The sequence below is a fragment of the Triturus cristatus genome, chromosome 1_2 (assembly GCF_964204655.1).
Source record: "Triturus cristatus chromosome 1_2, aTriCri1.1, whole genome shotgun sequence".
In the NCBI taxonomy this organism is placed as follows: domain Eukaryota; kingdom Metazoa; phylum Chordata; class Amphibia; order Caudata; family Salamandridae; genus Triturus; species Triturus cristatus.
The window spans coordinates 505,521,139-505,540,823 of record NC_140580.1 but is presented as its reverse complement, the minus strand read 5'-3'; the positions used below and the strand labels follow the sequence as shown (position 1 = coordinate 505,540,823).

Here is a 19,685-nt window from a genome sequence, read left to right as displayed (position 1 = left end):
AGAAACTCTTTAACGGTGAGAAGTACTAAGAATGATATTCCCATCTTCACAAACAAGCCCTTTACCAATGCTGAATTTTGATCAGATGTCTTTGAACCACCGCCCTCTCCACCAACATGTTAAGCAACGTGGGAGTAATTGTGGAAGAAAATTTTACCCTGTCCTCAATTGAAGTGGATGTACATTTATGCCATTTACAGTTGAGAAGTCTTACACTTTCTTTCGAAGGCTTTCTACTCAATTGTTAATGGAGCCTTGAATTTTTCAAGCTTCCGACTTGATTAATATTGTGTTCTCTACCCCAGCCAGTCCCAAACCTTACAGCACCCAGGTTAATATACAACGGTACTGGGATCACCACATGACTCCAGTTCTGTCACAGTTTCATTATCTATTGGCAGAGTAATGTGTAAAAGTTTAAAGCTTTATGTAGTATACAAGGTAACAAGGTATACAAAGTAACACAAACAAAAGGAGCAGAACGTCTGACCAACAGACTTCTCCCTTCTTTACCCCCTTGAAAACTATGTTCCACAATCTGACCCATCTCCAGGTCCATCCTGTATGGAAAGTGAGAACAGGAGACCTTCTCTTAGATGTAGGTTCTGGAAGTGTTGAAAACCCTTCTACTACTCGACCACCAAAGATGGTCCTGCAGGTTAATCTTGAAAATATTACCGGCGTGGCTGTTCCCTGGCAGCTTCTAGCCCTTTCTTTATTTCTACTTTAAACTACAATGAATGATTGATTGCTTTGAAGTAAGCAGTATGTGTGCCCTCACTTCCATGAAGACTATGTGTACGCAAGGGATTTAAACATAAAATAAATAAATAAATAATAAAATGTAATAAGTAAATGTCATTGAATTTTCAAAATACAGAATGTGGACAAGACCTCTGTTTCACAACTAAACAGTGGCCATATTGAAAATATATCCTCATCTCGTTTGGAAACCATATTCTCTTGACCAGCTGCTACTTCAGTAAAAATTCAGTAAAAATTGTCCTTGCTTCTTCTGTAAAGTTTCAGGATAATTATAAGCTTTAAATATAATATACCATCCAGGAAAAGGCATTAGCTAAGCTTGCTAGATTTTGAAGGCAGTTGTATCTAATCTCCAGTTTAAGTTTTCTCCAAATTTTCTGATTTTGTCTTGTGTGGTTATTGCAATTATTCTTCAATCCAACATAAATGCACATAGCAGGTTGCAACTGAGTTGCCTCTCCTCAGGTTTAACTAAAGTAAAGTCTGTTCCTATCTGAGCAATTGGTTAATTTGTCACCACATGTAACCAAACAATGCCTGGAGGTTCTTTGCATTATTTACTAAGAACTTCATGAAGAACACAGTAGAAAATTATTTCCTATCACACCTCAATATATCACAAGTGGTTCTTGATTTCCCAGATTTCACTTGAGGCTGAGACTTTCTTCCACTATAGAATAATGTCTCTGAAAGAGCTAAACATCCCAGTTCACCATGGGCCTTCTATCTTGGCTTGTGTCCTAGTGGCTTTGCTTCTGGTTTCCTACACACTCCACTTGGTTCCATGTGAGATCTACTTGAGGGCCATGCAGTTACAAGGTCTCTTGCATTTTGTAAGGCTTCTGAATATAGACTTATATGTTTTTGAATCAGCACACTTTCCTGTAGTTCCTGAATGGTTTATTTTCCCTCAGATTTCCTGGGTCACCGACCAAGTTGCTTGACCATCTTCAGGTAACTTAGAACACTGCAGCAATCATTTTTGGGGCTCAGGAAAAACAGTCATGTAACTGGAAGGATTAAGCATTGGTCTGCCTCCTTCCCAGTCACAGACTAAATCTCATTCAAAATAGCATGCCTTGAATAGAAACGCCTTTACTTTTCATGCTCATATTCTACAGATTCTATAAACACTTAATTCTGCGCTAAGTTCTGCCCTCTTACATTGGTTACAACACTCAGGGATTGGCTTGTTTTCAAATATAGTGCTCTATATAGTTTAAGTCCTAGTATATTATTGGTGCAGGTGAATTACTTTGGATGTGGGGGCATCAAGCTTATGCAGCTTTGGGGACGAATGTTCTTACACCTGTATTCAGGAGCATTGGTGCAATGGAATTCTGTCCTACGTAGTGGAAAGACATGGTAATAGTATCACTTCCAAAATGAAGATGTTACATACCTACTTCTCAGAACCATCTTAATATTGGCTAACATTTTAGAGAAAAGTCTTTAGAATTTAGCTTTTCATCTTCAATTCTGAACTGTCTTGAGACTGTCAATCTAATTCATCTCAGTCAGACTCGGGGTTTACCACAACTTCTGCACCATTGAAACTCCAATATTGTTTGTTGGTGGAAATCTATTTAAGCCTGAACATGTCTGTGGATGATTAAGAAACTTTTAACATTAGATACTGTAATGGATGCATTTGATAAGGCAAAGGTTTGTGCTTTCCTTCACAATCTTGCACTTTACAGGGTTTACATATATCTCATTCAGCCCCCATTGCAAATAATTCAATAGTATTGTTTACTGTTCTTGGTTTGACAGAACAACAGAGGGTTATGCTTCTCAGCAGATCACCAATGGGCCAAAAGAGGTACTTTCCTATCCCAGTGGAGAATTTGGAGGTGGAGGTTAGAATACGATCAGCAGATGATGGCAAACTGTTTCGTGAAGAGTACAACGTAAGTTATTTTATTTGTTTCGGTGAGACAATAATAAACATTTTTGTTTATTTAATGATTGTTTATTTAGTTTCAATATAAATGTCATGTCTTCAATGAATCATTTATGTCTGAAAAAATGCAATTCAAGAACCAGTGAAAGCGAAAAGGATATTTGGGTGATCGCTACAGAGGTAAAATGAAGGTGTATACTCCTTTGCTTGTGGGAATGGGTCGCTGTTTCAACTTACCCAACTCAGGACCTGATTTAGACTTTGGTGGATGGGATACTCAACCACAAACATGGCGGCTATCCCGTCCACTATAGTACACATACCATTGGATATAATGCACTTTAATACGGCGGACGGGATATCTGTTATGTTTGGGATGGTGTATCCCATCCCCCAAAGACTAAATCATGTCCACAGTCTTAATTTCTGAACTGCTAGTCTGTAAAGTGTTTTCCCTCTGTTTCCATGTTCTGTTTTGTACCTTTTGGTGAGCTCTGTTGTATTGTAGTTTAATTTATATAGCACTTAAAACCTCTGATGAGGAGCAGATGGGTAGCATGATAATTTCTTGGTTGTGCTTCATTAGAAGGGTGTTTGAAGTGTAGCCTGTGTGAGAGAAGCTATCCGTGTTGTGCATGATGACTACAGCTGTGCTCTTATCATGTTATATGCCCCTGTGCCGATGCTTGTAGTGAGCAAAATGTGGGTGAGAGATGGGTTGTTAAGCTTATAGGGCACTGATGTGTTTGGGTTGGAATGGTGTGCATATGTACAGCTGCCCTTGGCACAAGTTTATTTGATGTTGTATGTAAATGGTGGAGGCTACTCATACCATGTCATGTGCATCTTTGCATAATGTGGAGTGAAAGAGCTAGACATAGCTGCACACCTGGTCAGGTCTACCATCATTGAGTGAGCTTAGGTTCCAGTTCTGGTGAGATTATGATCCTTATTTCAGTGTCATCCATGAAGCTCTTGGGATGCAGAAAGATTATTTCTTTAATTTGGGTGGCATTTCTCATCTGTTGAAAAGGAGCTAGGTTATTACTGCCTTCCTGAATTCTTGCATATTCTTTGATTGTGCCGAGCTTAAGTTGCATTGTTTCCTGCTTGTATAAGGAGGGATGTTTGACGGAAGCATTTATTCATGTATAGTGGGATGAACAGACGTGATACCAATCTTGAGCACAGGGTTCAATTCCATGAGCATCTTTGGAGATTTACTTTGATGATGTAATGGCCTTGTCATGAACAGCTTATGGGCATTGCAGAGTATGTTGAATATGAAGCATCTGGCTATGGGTAGCCAATAAAACACTTGAAGTGCTGGCGAAATGTGTTCCCACATGCAAATATATCTGAGTTGTCTTTCTGCCACATTTTGTATTCTTCACAATCTTCAGAGTAGTTGTAGCAGTTAAGTTTGTTTACTTAGTCACAACAAGATACAGCGAGGGTGATAGTGATCTGTAGCTTGTGTGGCACCTTAATGAGAGAGAATGCATTGAAGAGTCCACTTGGTGTGGAAAGCATTTCCTGTGACTTGACACACATTTCTGAGGAGTTGTGGAGTTAAAAGGGAGGATCCTGGCATAGATTGAAGTTTTGATCGTTCATCTTTCCCAGATTTATGAATTAAGCTGATTTTGCTGGTGGTGGGACTATGTCCTGAGGACAGATGGGTGCAGGTTATCAATTCTTCCATTCTCTGCATATTAGTGTCCCTGTTTTGAAAGAGTTCATTTTAAGGTAGTTACTTAGCCTACATGTGTTAACAGGTCTGAGGCAGTAGTCTATTCCTAACGTGCCAAAGTCCCTTTGATTTTACACGTTTGTTTTGATATAAGTGTTATCAAAATATTTACAGTAGGTATCTTGAAAGATTTGATGAGATCTGGATGGATACTGAGGCAGGCCTTGAAAGTGAATAGTGGTTTACCACATATAGAGCTATATCGGGGGTGGCATCAAATGCGGGCAGCAAGATGATGCTGGATATGTTGGCTTTTAGATTTCATCCACTAGATGTCCCAATTAGTCATTTCTATCCTCATCATGCGCAACTGCGCATTTAGCCAAGGGATCATAGACTGATGGCTAAGATGTATGCATTTATGGATTTAGTCAACACTTTCAGAAAGCCACCTGTGGAGTTGACCCATTTCTGGTATTCTGTCAAGAGGTGAGATGGTCGAGCAATGAGAATGAGTTTGATCTGTTATATTTAGGAGGTCCTATTTATTGCTGTTGCTGCTGTTGTTGCCTCCCCAGGATCACAAAGGAGATGAGGTACAGGGCCAAAAATTGCCAAAACCCTGATTATCCCACGTCTCATCCCAACGGCCAGAAATGGTTGCAAATTTCGATGAGGATGGCTGTAGTACTTGGGCACAGTGTCATTCAAGCACAAAAATTGGCCAGGCAATGCCTGACAGGAAAGCTTTGAAATAGGCTTTGAAAAGAGGGGAATGGCTGGTGAGTCCCTCCGCCTGAATGAACTTTGACACATTTCTCAGCCCCATCATGAGCAGCTTACCGGTCTAAACCTTCCAGTCCAACAATTTCAGCAGGATTGAAAAGAAAATTAGTTTTGAAACTCATCTTTAATGATAGCATCTTTAATATTAGGTGGGTTATAGCCTGTGTGTGATTTTATTAAAGGCGATTTGTAGAGTGACTTTTAGAATTGTGACAATTGTGAAATTGACAAATAGGTACATCTCATTCATATTCTTTTATCCACCATCCTACATCTACATGCATGTATTAAACCAAGTTCTGTCGACCTGCAGAGCACACTCAGTATTTTTGGATCTCAGTTTTAACTGCAAAGCTGTCGAAGGACATATTATTAACTATGTACATAGAAAGGGCTTTTGGGTCTGCCCTCTTCGACAGATGCCTTTTTTCAACAAATTTATTCGGCCTCTGTTTTGAGTCTTTGTCACTCAAATCTTGATTCAGACCAGTGGAGTATTCATCTCTCACCTAATGCTATTGGCTGTTTGATTGAATGCATTAAACCTCATGATTCATTACTTTACTGTTGGAGCTCTCTTTGCCACTACAGCGAGTTCCCTCTTGTGTGTCTCACTCTAATACTTGATATGTTAGCACATTATACCAAGACTCATTGGCTTTGCCACTGCTTGTTTTTGTGAGCTCCCCATACTAATGTGGATGCCGTTATATGGTGCACCTTTTACGATATCATAATGTGGTAACTAAGACCATTTTCTGTTTATCTACCTTTATCTTGTATATAAATAAAGGCTACCAATGTATCCAAAAAGTATCAATGTTTTTGTGCTGAAAGTGTTTGATTTATTGTCATTAGACAAATCTCCTTCCACTAAACAGAGTCTCACTGTGGTTAACATTCTAGTAAATTATCTTTCGCAGCTTGAGTGACATAAAAGTTATGCATGCCTCTTGAATGAAGTCAGGGAGTCTATTAATAATTGATTTTGTTGGTGACTGCAACCTGAGCAGTTTAAATACATATTCATTCAAACCCATATTTAAATATGAATTAGACAGTCGCTGGCGGTTGCTTGCGGCTTACGGCACCCCTTCAGTAAGTAATTTTCATGTTTGCAGTTAGTACATATTTTGACGGTAGGCTTGGTTGCTGCTTATCTGTAGGACTGTGAATGTTTATACCAATTAAGTAGTAAGCAAAAGGTTGAAATTAAAGCAATGATTGGTGCCTTTAGCTAACTGTACAGAACTATATTAGGGATGGCAGCTTTCGGCTTATAAGTGTTGAAGCGTGAAGCATGGTAAAAATATTTATTTTACGCTTACTCTCCTTACTACTCTAACATTACTGGGCCCTTTACTATAAGTCAATCTGAAGCATTTCTATTTACCACAGATGCAATGATCATCTGAGGAGTCTATCTCCGCCGGTAGAGGGCTGGAAATTAGGGTGGCCAAACTCCACGTTAGCTGTCCAATGAGGATCATTAATTGACAGCCAACTCACAAATTAAAGCTCAAATTTAGGTACACCACTCTCAAGACCATGCTGTAGAAATAAAGAATAGCAACAGGAAGACCCAACCACCTAAAGACGTTAAGTCAAGTTAGGATAATGCAAACCAAAAGTTCTGCAACTGCAATGCAAAACAAAAGAAGTGACACCTAATGTTAGTCAGAGCTCAAAAATTCTCCACGCAGCACATTAAGTCATAAGGAAAAAGCTAAGTTTGAATGGAAGAATCAACAGGACTCAATAATAGATTCATACAGATATTTGATTAATTTGGTTATTGTATTAAAGATTCAAAATTCATTGTCACACGTAATTCCTTTAGAAGTTAAGTTAAGAATATCACAGTTTGTATAAAAATGCCAAACATTTAAGCAGGCTTTCTTGGATCATTATACTCCGATTCAATTACAGAGTTTCAGAGTCCCACCTCCATTAAGGCAGAAGGATAGTTAATTGTCCAACAGGTCAGGTCCTACGAAGATGGAAAAAGGGTTCACTATTAAAGTCCATTAAGGGCAAGTCCATTAGCATTAACAAAGAAATAGAGGAATTAAAAAATGAAAATGGTTCGGCAAAGATGGTTTCAGTCCATCAACTACCGACTGTATCATCAGCAAAGCAGTCCAAAAGCAACAAATAGTTAAAAAATCATTCAGCATAGGATCCGGGACTCGAGTAGGAAAAATCAGACTGGCGTCCATCAAAAAGCAAAAATCAATGGTATTGCCCTTTCTTTGAGGTTTCTTATTTAATAACGTTTTTAAGATTGTCCCAGGGAGGTGGTATCACACAACCATCAAAAGATTATCACATGTCCATATTCGCACGGTGCCACCTAGGACACTTGCAACAGTAAGAAGTTTTCCCATGCTAGTCATGAGAAACAAAAGATTTGAAAGTCTACATAGACCTAACACTGGTGGAGAAAAAATAAAAAGTTGCATTCTAAAGTAATAGCTGCAATCCTATTCCCACAGGAATATTTCACTGTGAACATTGAAGAAACATTCAAGCGTGTCTCGGTGTACACATTTACAGGACAAACAAAGCAACATTTCACTAGTAGAAAATGAACCATTGCCTTAAGTCAGAGGAAAGGTCAGTATTAGAAAAAAACATTGTGAAAAGGCCTTTAAGTTAGCATCACACGTTTAAATGAAATGAGCTCTAAACCAATGTCACATATAGGGAAATTAAATCAATTCACAAAAAGATTATGTAGAAGGTTCACCATTAATTATTACATGAAAATAGCTAACGTTAGAAATACCCTACTACCACAATTTTTCTCAACATTTATATAAGTGCATATTTTTTTTAACTCATTTAAAAAAAATCATTTTTATATTTTCATGACCTATAGAAACTCTAGTATCACCAAGTAAAATGACAAGCTTATACTTCACTTCTACATGTTTTTGCACCAACTTTTCTAACTGGTGCATGCTCAACAAGAAGCATTTGAAACACTAGTCCACTTCATTCAACATCAAAATTCCATCAGGATACGTTAATAACCAACATATGCATTAGAAATGCATTGGTGCAACTCGTTTCTAATGTCTCATTTTCATCTGTCTAATGTGTGTAAAGCATACTTTCAGCTTTTTATCCTTTAGTTCTCAAATATGTCCTGTATTATGATTTGCATAAATCGTGCTGCATCATAAGCAACAGGATTCCAAAACACTGCATCTTTTGCATTATTAGGCCTCTGTCTTGCAATGCAAGGTAAATTTGTTAGGCACTTCTAATTGTAACCCTGTCAAAGAAAAAACGTCAAACTTCAATGAACTCTCAGCTGCTCTGGAAGACATATACATGAACAACCAAAGGTGAAGAAGCCAAAATATTGAAACATATTTTCTTTCTCAGCTATTGACATATTTAATGACTGGATTCTGAAGGCTCTATTCCAATGTAAGACACAACATTTCTGAATTCCGATTTTGGCCTCTTCATATTTGTGCAAAATAAACTTCCTTGTGACATAAAGTGGGGGCCCGCTGTCACTGCTCATCCTCGTGATGACCCAAGAAGAACTGTTAAAAGGACCAAAAAGTCTACGGTAATTGCTGAAAAGAAGCTTTTGACATATTCATACTTCTGTAAGAATGGACATTTATTGGCCAGACATATTGCATCCATCAACCATCAACCGACTCCACCTCAACTCCAAGGATCACAGCGTGGGACCCTCTCACCACGCAGACCACGGCCACCAACATGAGATCCATCTCATGTGATACATCCACTCAGGACCCCTGTCCGCACCACATGTGCAAACTGGGGAAAAATACCAACAGGAAAGGACTCACCTCAATTCTGAACACCTCCATCACCGCAGCTTCCTTCCCAATGGTATAGAAACATGCAGAAATAAAATAACTCCTCAAAAAAAACTCCACAGATCCGGAAGTACTCAAGAATTACCGTCCCATCTCACTGCTTCTTTTCCTGGGAAAAGTTCTGGGAAAAGCCAACTCATCAACCACCTAGAGAACAACAACCTCCTGGACCCTTCCCAATCTGGTTTCTGATCAAACCACAGCACAGAAACCACCCTAATCACGGCCACCAATGATATCAGGTCTCTTCTAGACCAAGGGGACACCGCAACCCTGATCCTCCTCAACCTCTCAGCAGCATTCGAAACAGTGTCCCACCACACCCTCCTAAATAGATGAGAATACAAGGGGATGCCCTTAACTGGATCGCATCTTTCCTCACTGGAAGAGCTCAGAGCATTCGCCTCCCACCATACACCTCGAGCCCTAAGAACATCATTTGCGGCGTCCCCCAAGGTTCCTCACTGAGTCCCACCATGTTCAATACATACATTGCCCCTATGGCCACCCTGGTTAGAGCCCACGGTATGAACATTGCATCATGATGATATCCGGCTCATACTCTCCCTATCCTGCTTACACCACCACCAGCAAAGCTAACTTCCACGGGTGTATACCAGTGTCGCCAGCTGGAAGCAAAACAACTGCCTCATGCTCAACACTGACAAAACTGAGGTACTCATCTTCATGGACAACGTCAATCCCTGGAACTATACCTGGGGTCAACAGAGCTGGATGTCGCTTCCACAACCTCGGACTATGCCAGGAACCTTGGCAACATACTTGACAACAGGCTCACCATGAAAAACCAGATTAACACAGTATCTTCAGCCTGGTTCCTCATGCTCCGCATGCTCTGAAAAATCTTCAAGTGGATCCCCATCAGCACGAGACACACCATCACCCAGGTTATCATCACCAGCTGCCTGGACTATGGCATCACTCTCTACATAGGAGTCACCACTCAGCTAATAAACAGACTACAGACCATCCAGAATGCAGCAGCAAGGCTCATACTCCACCTCCCAGGGCGAGCCCGCATCAACCCACACCTCAGAACAGTCCACTGGCTCCCCGTCACAAGAAATGTCAGTTCAAAATGCTGACCCATGCCTACAACGCCCTACACAACAAAGGACTAGCCTACCTAAGCCACAGACTGAATCTACACCAACCCATTAGACATCTAAGCTCCGCCGCCCTCGCCCACACTCTTCTTTACATCCGAACCAGAAGTGGCCGCAGCTCCTTCAACTACCTGGCCGCCAAGACCTGGAACAGCCTCCAACTCCAGACATCCCCCACCCTGCAGGATTTCAGAAAGAGCCTAAAAACCTGGCTATGCAACTGACATCGCCCACCAGCAGCTACTCCCACCCCCCAGCACCTAGATACCTCATGGGTGATAAACTGCGCTTTGCAAATCCTGATTGATTGATTGTTTGAGGCAGGATTTCTCTCGTTTTATCCCCTGTTATTTAAGTGGTGTTTTCAGTTATGTTGTAGAGTGTATCAAACACCTTCGTAATCGTGTGTTGATCGTGATCTTGATAGCATACCATGTTCACCTTGCATTCCTTTGTTACGAGTTTTGCAGCGGCATGTTGATTCATTTTTTGAGAGCCATATAAATAATTTCATTTTGCATACAAAGTGCTGTTTTCGTTTAGAGTGTTGGCTTCCAGTCTCTGAGATTGTATTCATAGTGATATATTTTAAACAAATGTATGACGTTACTTCGCGGTCTTTACACCGCAATACGTTTACAACGCAGTCATTGCAACACAAGTCGTTACAACCTTCCCTACTGTTACGTAGGCTGGAGTTGGAATAATAAATCATACTATTCCTTAGTGTATAACACCAGCCAGCGCAAGTCGTTGTAACGACTTGCATTGTAATTGCCACGTTGTTAACGTATTGCGGTGTAAAGACCGCGCTGTAACGGATGTCTCTCATTTTAAACAACTCCCATAGCACCCTTTTTTTGCCAGAAAAGCTATATAACACAGGTACCTTTAGAGGAATATTAGATAGCCCTAGTTTTCCGTAATGAATTTAAACCCTATTTTATCTTTCTATAATACGTGGGCGACTGTAATCCCTGTGTAAATGCGAATCACTAATTTCCTGATTATAGGAGACTTGTGATGTCTCTAGTAGCCTATAAAGAAATTACGTAGCTAATCTACTGTTGTAGTGTGGGTTAACCACGCCCTATGTACAACGCTAAGTTAGCATAACCTCGATGGCTGTTAGAAAGCCAGCTTGCTGCTTCTGCTGCTTTTGCACGCGACACTGTTGTTACATGTTATTCATTCGAGAACTGCTGACTCGACTTTGCTTCACATGAGAACCGTCTGTTGTTTAACATCCTTAACAGCGAGCAGTGACCTTCGTCTGTACATCGTGTAAGGAACGAGTCTGGGTCACTAGACGGGGCAGGTTTTTGTGTTCAGGTTGATCGTACCACTTTTTAGCCATAACATACATACAGCTGCCAATACCTGAAAGACGAGCCCTTTAATATTACAGAGCAGTATGTTTTCTGACACATTCGAAACGAAGAGCTGTTGCAGGAGAGAGCCTACCTGATCCTGTGATGTGATTCCACTAAGCTGATCTATAAGGTATGGGGTCCCCCATGCAAGCCTAAGAGCTTCTATTAGTCTAATAATACCTTATTAGTTGCTAGAGAAAGGAGGTTGGTTGCTTTCCACTGTCATTATTACTATGATTGCTCCTTTTATTTTCTATGGTATTGTAACAATGCTGATGGTGCTGATCCTAACCATTTGTCTGCTTGTGTTAGCCAAAGTACTGCATCTTAGGACGCGAGGTTTATAAAATAAACTCTTTAAACTTTATTGTGTCTTTGTTATTCTGTTGTGGACTGATATATAGCTACCAACGGGTATTTCGGATTCCCACCACTCCTGAGAGTATCTAAGTCGCTTGTTCTGGGTTGTCTATACATTGGGACCGCCAAGCTAAATCACGGATAACGAATGGGACACTAAGCTAGTCGGATAGGGGTTCTTGGTTCTGAGGGCAGTTTCTGGTACACCACAATTCTCTGAGGTCCTGGTTTCCTGCGCATAGTTCTGTGCATAAGCAGAATCCCTGCAACATGGCGCACCTAACGTTTGGTCTTTTGATCTGAAACGCCTTAGTAGTGCTTTTATTAGTCCACAACGCCCTCACTCTAGTTTCCGGATAACGTGAGTGACGGCTTAACCTACCTAGGTTTCGACTAAAGGTTCTTTCAAGCTTGATAATTAAAAAGGTTCTTTTTCTGAACCCCGGTGCTACAGTATAGCTTTTCTTTCAAGTGTCCCGATGGCGGTCAATGTTGCCGCGCATAGTAGGGTTCCCCTGACCGCACATTTGAGAGTCTATGGGGTCCCGGATGATGGCTTGGCTGTTATTTTAGTAGTAGGCGCTGATGCGGCGTTCCCGTATCAGTTGTTCTACTCTTGGGTGACGTTTGAGAAAGTGGATGCAAACGACAATTTGTTCCACGAATATACTCACACCGCGATGCCTGCTGCCTATGCCCCTTACCGGACACTTGAAATTCCCCTTAGTGCCTGGCAGCATACTATTTGGTTTAATGGCGCCCTTCCCCATGTGGTAGCGCCGGCGAGAATGGGCCCGTTGTCAATTGCAGGGGCCACATGGCCGGTGCTAGCCGGTTATGCACCCCATCCCCGCTACATGACGGTGGCGGAGTTGCGAGTGCTACACACTGCCCTGATTACGGTCCATAGGGCATTAGTGCAGTACGTGTCTCGCAATGTGCAGGTGGGGGCACCTGCGGTTGCGGGACACACGACTGACCATCATGCGACAGTCATAAGTCCAGTTACGGTTAATTCGGTTGTCGGCAAGCGCCCCCAGCAGAGGGATGAATTCCCTTACTGGCTTGCTGAAAAAGTTTATCAATTTGAAGCCGTGTTTCCCAATACTTCTCCTGTGGATAAACACAGGATCCTCACTATAACATTACCTAAGGACCTGGTCCCGGATATTGTCGACTGTGACAATTGGGGCAAGGTCTTTGCTGCGACCTATGCGAAGTGCTACGGCACACCGTCTATGTCTGTACTGCCCTCGGTCATCAAGAAGGTCCAAGACAATCATGGTGCCGAGGCAGCGATTGAGTTGGGATTGAGGCTTGTCGATAGCTTCGATGTGGTTAGTTCCATGGTCATGGGCAACCTCAAAGGAGATGCCATGCAATTCCAGGTGTGCAATATGATGGCACTTGTGGATCCTGGCGACAGGCCAAAGGAGTTCGCTAAAGTTATAGCGAAAGCCTACAGAAAGGTGGGTCGTAACGCCTTGGGTGTGAAACCCACCGTAGTCACTCCGACTGTAGTACAGCAGCCTAAAGTGAGTTTGTCTACAAAAGACGAAAAGCCCAACTTTCAGAAACAAAGTTGGCGAGCTAAGAAACAGGGGAAGCAGCAAGAGAAACGGAGGTCTCGTTCTGCATCACCGGTGCAGACACAGAATGAACGCACTTATGATTTGCGCGATCGTTCTAATATAAAGTCACCTGATAGATTTCAGGTTCCTGAACAACGTTCTCCTCGTTCTTCACAGGAAACATCGGCTTATCAATCCGGTGGCGGAGATCGTGGAAAGGGAAAGGGTGCTCAAGGTCGTGAGCAGCCCCGTCAGACTGACGGTAAAGGCAAACAGGACGAGTCTGCACGACAGAAACCCCCGTTTCAAAAGAAGAAAGTTGCTGCTCTAACTGCGAGATAGGCCTCAGATGGTACGGACACAGCTTCTGAACCAGACATGGGCACTAACGCTGCTAGACAGCGCGGCGGAAGTTACAATAGTGCGACAAGCGCTGCGTCCGTTTCTGGCGGCGACAGCAACTGATACATTTGTAAGTGTTGAAACTGCTGATACTCGCGTAGCTCCCCCTGAAAGAATGTTTAAAATTACCCTTTTAATTGAAGGTGACATACAGTGTAAAATTAAGGTGGTATTTTGGGATCATCTAACCTCCACCTATGATATACTTTTGGCGGAGGCTGATTGGCCCCCGGCTTTCGTGTTGGAGGCTCCCAGAGGGGAGGTGGTAATCCTCCCTTCCTTTGGGCACACTGTGCCATTGGAACATTCTAACAGGTTAGCCGGGGAGTGGGCGCAGGTGCTCGCGCCTGCGTTGTACCACACTCAGGTTGGCTGGGACAAATTTTCTCCCAATCATAAGGTTCCGTTGCGGTCAGAACCCCAGCCACAACCCCAATACCCCATGCGTCGCGAAGCCCGTTCTCACGTCGCGTCCATCCTTGAGCAATTGGAATATCAGGGAGTAATTGAAACATGTGTGTCACCCATGAATAATCCTTTATTTACTGTGACGAAGCCTGACGGATCGTACCGCCTAGTTTTGGATTACCGGCACTTAAATTCACACTGCCGGACATGTGCGGTACAGAATACACACAGTTCGGCTCTCGTCGATAGTCTTGTGAGAAAACGTTTTAAAACTACTCTTGACATCTCCAATGGCTTTTATAGCCATAACCTGTCTCCTCATAGCTATGAGTGGACGGCGTTTACCTCGGGTGGCAAACATAAACGGTTCAAGAGGCTCCCAATGGGCTATAAAAACAGCCCCGGGGTCTTTGCTGCTCGTGTGGTCTCACTCTTGGAGATGATTGACCCGGAAGCATATTCGTATGTAGATGACATCTACCTAACGGACAACGAGTTGCTTCCACACCTTGCTCGTGTGGATAACATAATAACTATGTTTGCAGACTATGGCTACAAGTTCAACTTTGCCAAGTCCCACATTGGCGAGTACACAGTGTTGTTTTTAGGGTACGAACTCAATAATGAGGGTCGAGGCTTGGCTCCGCAATTCCTTGAAAAATGCGCGTGCCTCAGTACTCCTTCGACACTGAAGAAATTACAATCTTTGCTGGGTTTTCTGAATTTCGGTCGTACCTACATTCCTGATTATGCCCAGCGTATCAACTCGCTTTATGCCTTGGTACAACCTACTTTTACCAAATCTTGCTGGCTGCCTGAGCATTCGGCTGCATTGCAATCATTGCAGTCTGATCTTCTAGCTTCGAAGTTTTTACAAACTTGTGATAACCACACTAACCTGGTCATTAGAATCGTACCGGGTGCAGTGGGTTTCACCTACTTGACGTTCAATGAGGGCGACACAGTCCCCATTGCATACAAATCTCATCTGTACACTTCGGCTGAGCTGCGCTTTTCCGCTGTCGAGAAAGTACTGACAGCAGTTCACTGGAGTTTACTGATGCTCGGGTCACCACTCTTATAGTGAGTGACTCGTTTTATTGTGTCCAATCATACAACGAGAATTTACACTTTTGGAGTCAGAATGACTTTCATGATTCGAAAGGTAGCACAGTTAAGCACAAAACGCTTTGGGTTCGAGTGGCAGAACTTAAAGAAGGCCTGCCCCTCGTGACTGTAATTCACACTCTTGGTCACCAGAGTGTTGGTGCCCATGCTGTTGGTAACAGTTTGGCTGACGAGGCAGCAAAAACCGCAGTGGCGACATATTTAGTAGCAGCAGTTACAAGATCCAAAACTAGGATTGATGATGACATCTTGGCAGCTATTGCTGCGTCCGAGACAGGGACGGGCTTTCTGAAAGGATTCTCTTCCCGCTACCATTATCGTTTAAGTCCTGATAACGTCCCGTTAGTGAGGATTAATGACGTTGGTGACAGATTGATTCCCAACGCGGACTGCAGACCATCTCTGATTACAGCTGCCCACAAAGGTGTTGCGTCAGCGCACGCCGGCGTTTTGGCGACTGTATCTCTTTTACAGCAACGTTACTGGTGGTACAGTTTGTACAAACAAGCGCGAGCTTATGTCCTTTCATGTGACATTTGCCAGCAGATGAAACCTTCTACTGTCGCGCGTCCACCACAAACGCAGCTGTTTATATATCTAATCAACCACTTGCGTGTGTTTATTTAGATCACTGCGGTCCTTTTTCCTCTGATACTGCGTACAAGTACATCTTGGTTGCAGTGGATTCGTGCACACGTTTTCTGTGGGTGTGGCCGCAAAGGAGTACTGATGCCCAGACGGTCATCAAGGATTTGCGTGTCTTTATTGGGAGTTTTGCATGTGGTACCCTTCATTCTGATCAAGGCCCTGCGTTTGCTTCTAAGGCTTACAAAGAAGCCATGAGAAGTTTGGGGGTCCAAGTCAAATTTTCGTCTCCATACCAGCCTGGGGGCAATAGTGTTGTGGAGCGAATGAACCGTGACCTAAAGCAATCTTTGACAGCAAGGGTATTAGGTACAGGCCGAAGCTGGCTGACCCACTTGTATGACGTGCAACGTGCACTTAATAATCTCCCTAGAAGGTCTCTGGGTGGGCGGACCCCATACATGATGCTCTTTGGAGTACGAATGTTTGTTCCGGACCTTGAAGGTCTAGACATGGCGGCGGCTGCCGCACCTTTTGACCTAGATGATCACTGTGCTGTATTACAGAATCTACAAGAAGCAAGAGACATTCTGGCGAAGGAACACGTACCCTCTACATGCGAAGCTGAGCTCCAGATTCTGGTAGTCGGCTGGCTACCTCGAGTTGGTGATCTGGTCCGTGAGAAGGTGGAGAACAAGAAGGAGTTTGGCCCCTCTTATCGTGCACCAGTCCCGGTGCTTGGAGTCCAGGGTACCCGTACAGTCATTTTACCACCACTTCCTGGTCGCAAGGAAAACAGGTACATCTCGATTGACAATGTCAAGCTACAGCGAGTGGCCGATACTTCATAGTATGACACCTTCAGTTTCTTGCCCTTCCATTCTGCGAAATTCTGTTGTGCTGCCGCCCTCGACCATCATGCCTGAAATTGCCGTTGAGATGCAAGCTGTTGCTTCCCCTCTTATACCGCCCGTTGATGGTGGTTTGCCTGATGATCCTGAGTATGCTTATCCTGCAAGTGTCCCATTGCCTCTTTTACATTCAACAGCGATTGACCAGTCCCGTTCTTCCTTTGACACTGAATCAATGACTTCCACTGCCCCATCCAAAATTGCTATTTTTTTTGCCTGGTTCAAGAGACATTTTTTAGTGGCACCATGGACTTACATCTGGCTGGTGCTAATCTGTGTTTTTGTTCATGACAATTGGCTTTGTGGTAGTGTTTTTTAAAATTATAAATGGACACTACCTGAATGAGCGATCTACGATTGAATCCATTGCTGGAACTTTGGCCCCCCATTCCTCATCACACATTATGAAAAGGGACCAGACTTTTGTGAACATTACTGCCTGGCCTGTGCGTGATGGGATCACTTGGGATGCTGTTAAATTTCAAATTCATGGACCTACAGAAGTAATTAATGTGCCTAATGTATTTCGTGTTTCTATGGGTGATGTCGTTAAACAGAATATTAGATCTGATGATTGGGATGAACACGCAATAGAAGCACTATTTTCTGATCTAAAATATTATGCTGCATTTGATGCTGAGGATTTATATTTAAATTCTGCTAATTATGGTGAACAATTTTGTTATCAACATTATGGCACACATTTCCTACACAGAGCAAATACATTTCGAAATTTTGTAAATTACACACAATGGGAACATTGTCCGACCCCTCATCAGGGCAGTTCTACAACGTTAGTGAACAAGTTCACATACTTTTCGGATTTCAGTGTGTCTAAACCGGCCTCCTTTTATTTTAAGACGGCGCCTGAAACCGCTTCGAAGGTACGGTTGACACATACCAAATTATTATATTCCAAATCCTTTATGGACGAATTGGCAGTCGGAGGCTATGAGCTATGGAAAGCTACTGTCGATCTTAAATCGGTTTGGGGTACTAGACAGTGGCAGGTTCAGGGGACAGAAGCTTTGCATCGTGCCTGTCTTATCCCTAACCATATGTTGTTTTTAAATTCATCTATTTTTCAGACGACTTGCTTTGGCTTGTCTACGTCTAAAAGGATGAATTCCCCCGCAATCCCAGATCTGGGTGCTTATCCCGGCTGGGGTAATTACACAGATCTTTCCCTTATTAAGTTGCAGTCCCTTATTTCCAACACCTCCTTTAATGTTTCGTCATTTAATCCTGAGGGTTGGTTAGTTTGGCAAACTGGTTCAGATTCTTGTCAACGTCGATTTTTAGCACTGACACCTGGGTACACTCAAGTCAGAGTAGATCCTTGTTTCGAATCGTCACACACTGTAACTACCTAGTCTGTGGGTAAGTTATGCCAGTCATGGCTGCAACATTCCACATTAGCGTCTGTTAAGCTTCATTTGTCACGTTTAGACGACAAGATTGATTTGAATGATTTTATTAAAGGTCCTGCGGTAGGCAGGTCCAAAAGATGGGTATTTGCTATTTACAACGAAGTTTGGAATTTGTCGCAAATTGAGGCTGCCTCCAGATTACGTGCTATTGACCAGGCCAATATGGAAAAAGTGTTGGCTGTGATTGATAATAGTATAAATACCTTGTCTTCTAGAATTTACACTTTAGATAATATAGTTTCATCTGTCGTAGATATTGTGCAGGATGATTTGTCTGTGTTGTACCATGGCCAGAATCAGTTGCGTTCTGTTATGCAATTTGCATGGACTTTGCAAACGTTAAAGGCAGGGAAAGTTCCATGGGATTACATGAATGTTTCATCTTTGTTCCTCCCTTTTAATTTGACTGCAAAGCAACAGTTTATGTCTATGAAGGATGCCACTTATTCATTACTGCACATTGAGAAATTAGAACCTTTGCCTTTCTCTATTACCGAGTTAAATTCGGCCACATGGCTTATTCACGGCGTAATCACTTTACCTTTTTCGCTTTTTAAATTTAGTTCATGTATGAAACATTATGCTCTTGGCAGGTATGAACAACTTGGTAGTGCGTTCCTGCACAAAGTTTGGTCGCTCCCATTTACATATAGATGCATGCGGGAGGGCACAGAGGTTTATCTGAAAGGTGAGGAATGCACTTCTGCTCCTGGTCATTCGGTAGTGTGTAGACATATACAATTACATGGTGCTTGCAATGTACACGCTCCTAATTTAGCTTGCGTTTTGAAAGGTGTACCTGTACCAGTTATAACCCCTTCATTTACACTGCTTGCTAACGGTAGTTATTTGCTTTTGAATAATGAGAATTGCTGTGGGATGCTAAAGGGCATTCCGTACATAGTCACTGTTTCCCAGCGTGTAGTTTGCTGTAATAATGTCCTTTTCCCACCCCCGCATGGCCGGCTCGATGTTTCTATCTGGCCTTCGATTCCAACCTTGAGCGCAGAGTTCAACCAGATGAGCAGAAATAAGGGCTCTTTTGTCTCAAAGGGAGGTCGCTTTAACTTCATCCCGTGAAACCTTTCTTCTTCACGTGGCAAACACCCGCACGGAGGTGCAGGCGCTTTTGAATACTGACCTCCCCTTCCATTTTGGAACGTTGATACAGACTATCTTTAATGCCTCGTCTACGACCGGCATAGTCAATTTTTTTAAACTAATGGGCTCCGGCCTCGTGACCTCCTTTCAGACTATTTTTGGTGTGATTCCCGCATTTTTTCATTCTATTTTGTCCAGCGTCTTCGGAGTTCTTCCTTTGCTTCTTGCCCTTATTGCTGGAATAGTTTTGCTGGTTTGCGTCCTACGCAGTGGCTG

The 19,685-nt window shown here is 42.7% G+C and overlaps 1 protein-coding gene across 3 annotated transcripts in view; it reads left to right on the top strand.

Moving 5' to 3' along the window:
• Positions 1-19,685, top strand: part of PTPRE (protein tyrosine phosphatase receptor type E) — an 895,414-nt gene that overhangs the window by 652,257 nt on the left and 223,472 nt on the right. For all 3 annotated transcript variants that reach the window (XM_085606227.1, XM_085606229.1, XM_085606228.1), the window contains one exon: positions 2,539-2,675. In XM_085606227.1, coding sequence (XP_085462353.1) covers positions 2,539-2,675 — 137 coding nt within the window. The remainder of the gene's footprint in view (positions 1-2,538; positions 2,676-19,685) is intronic.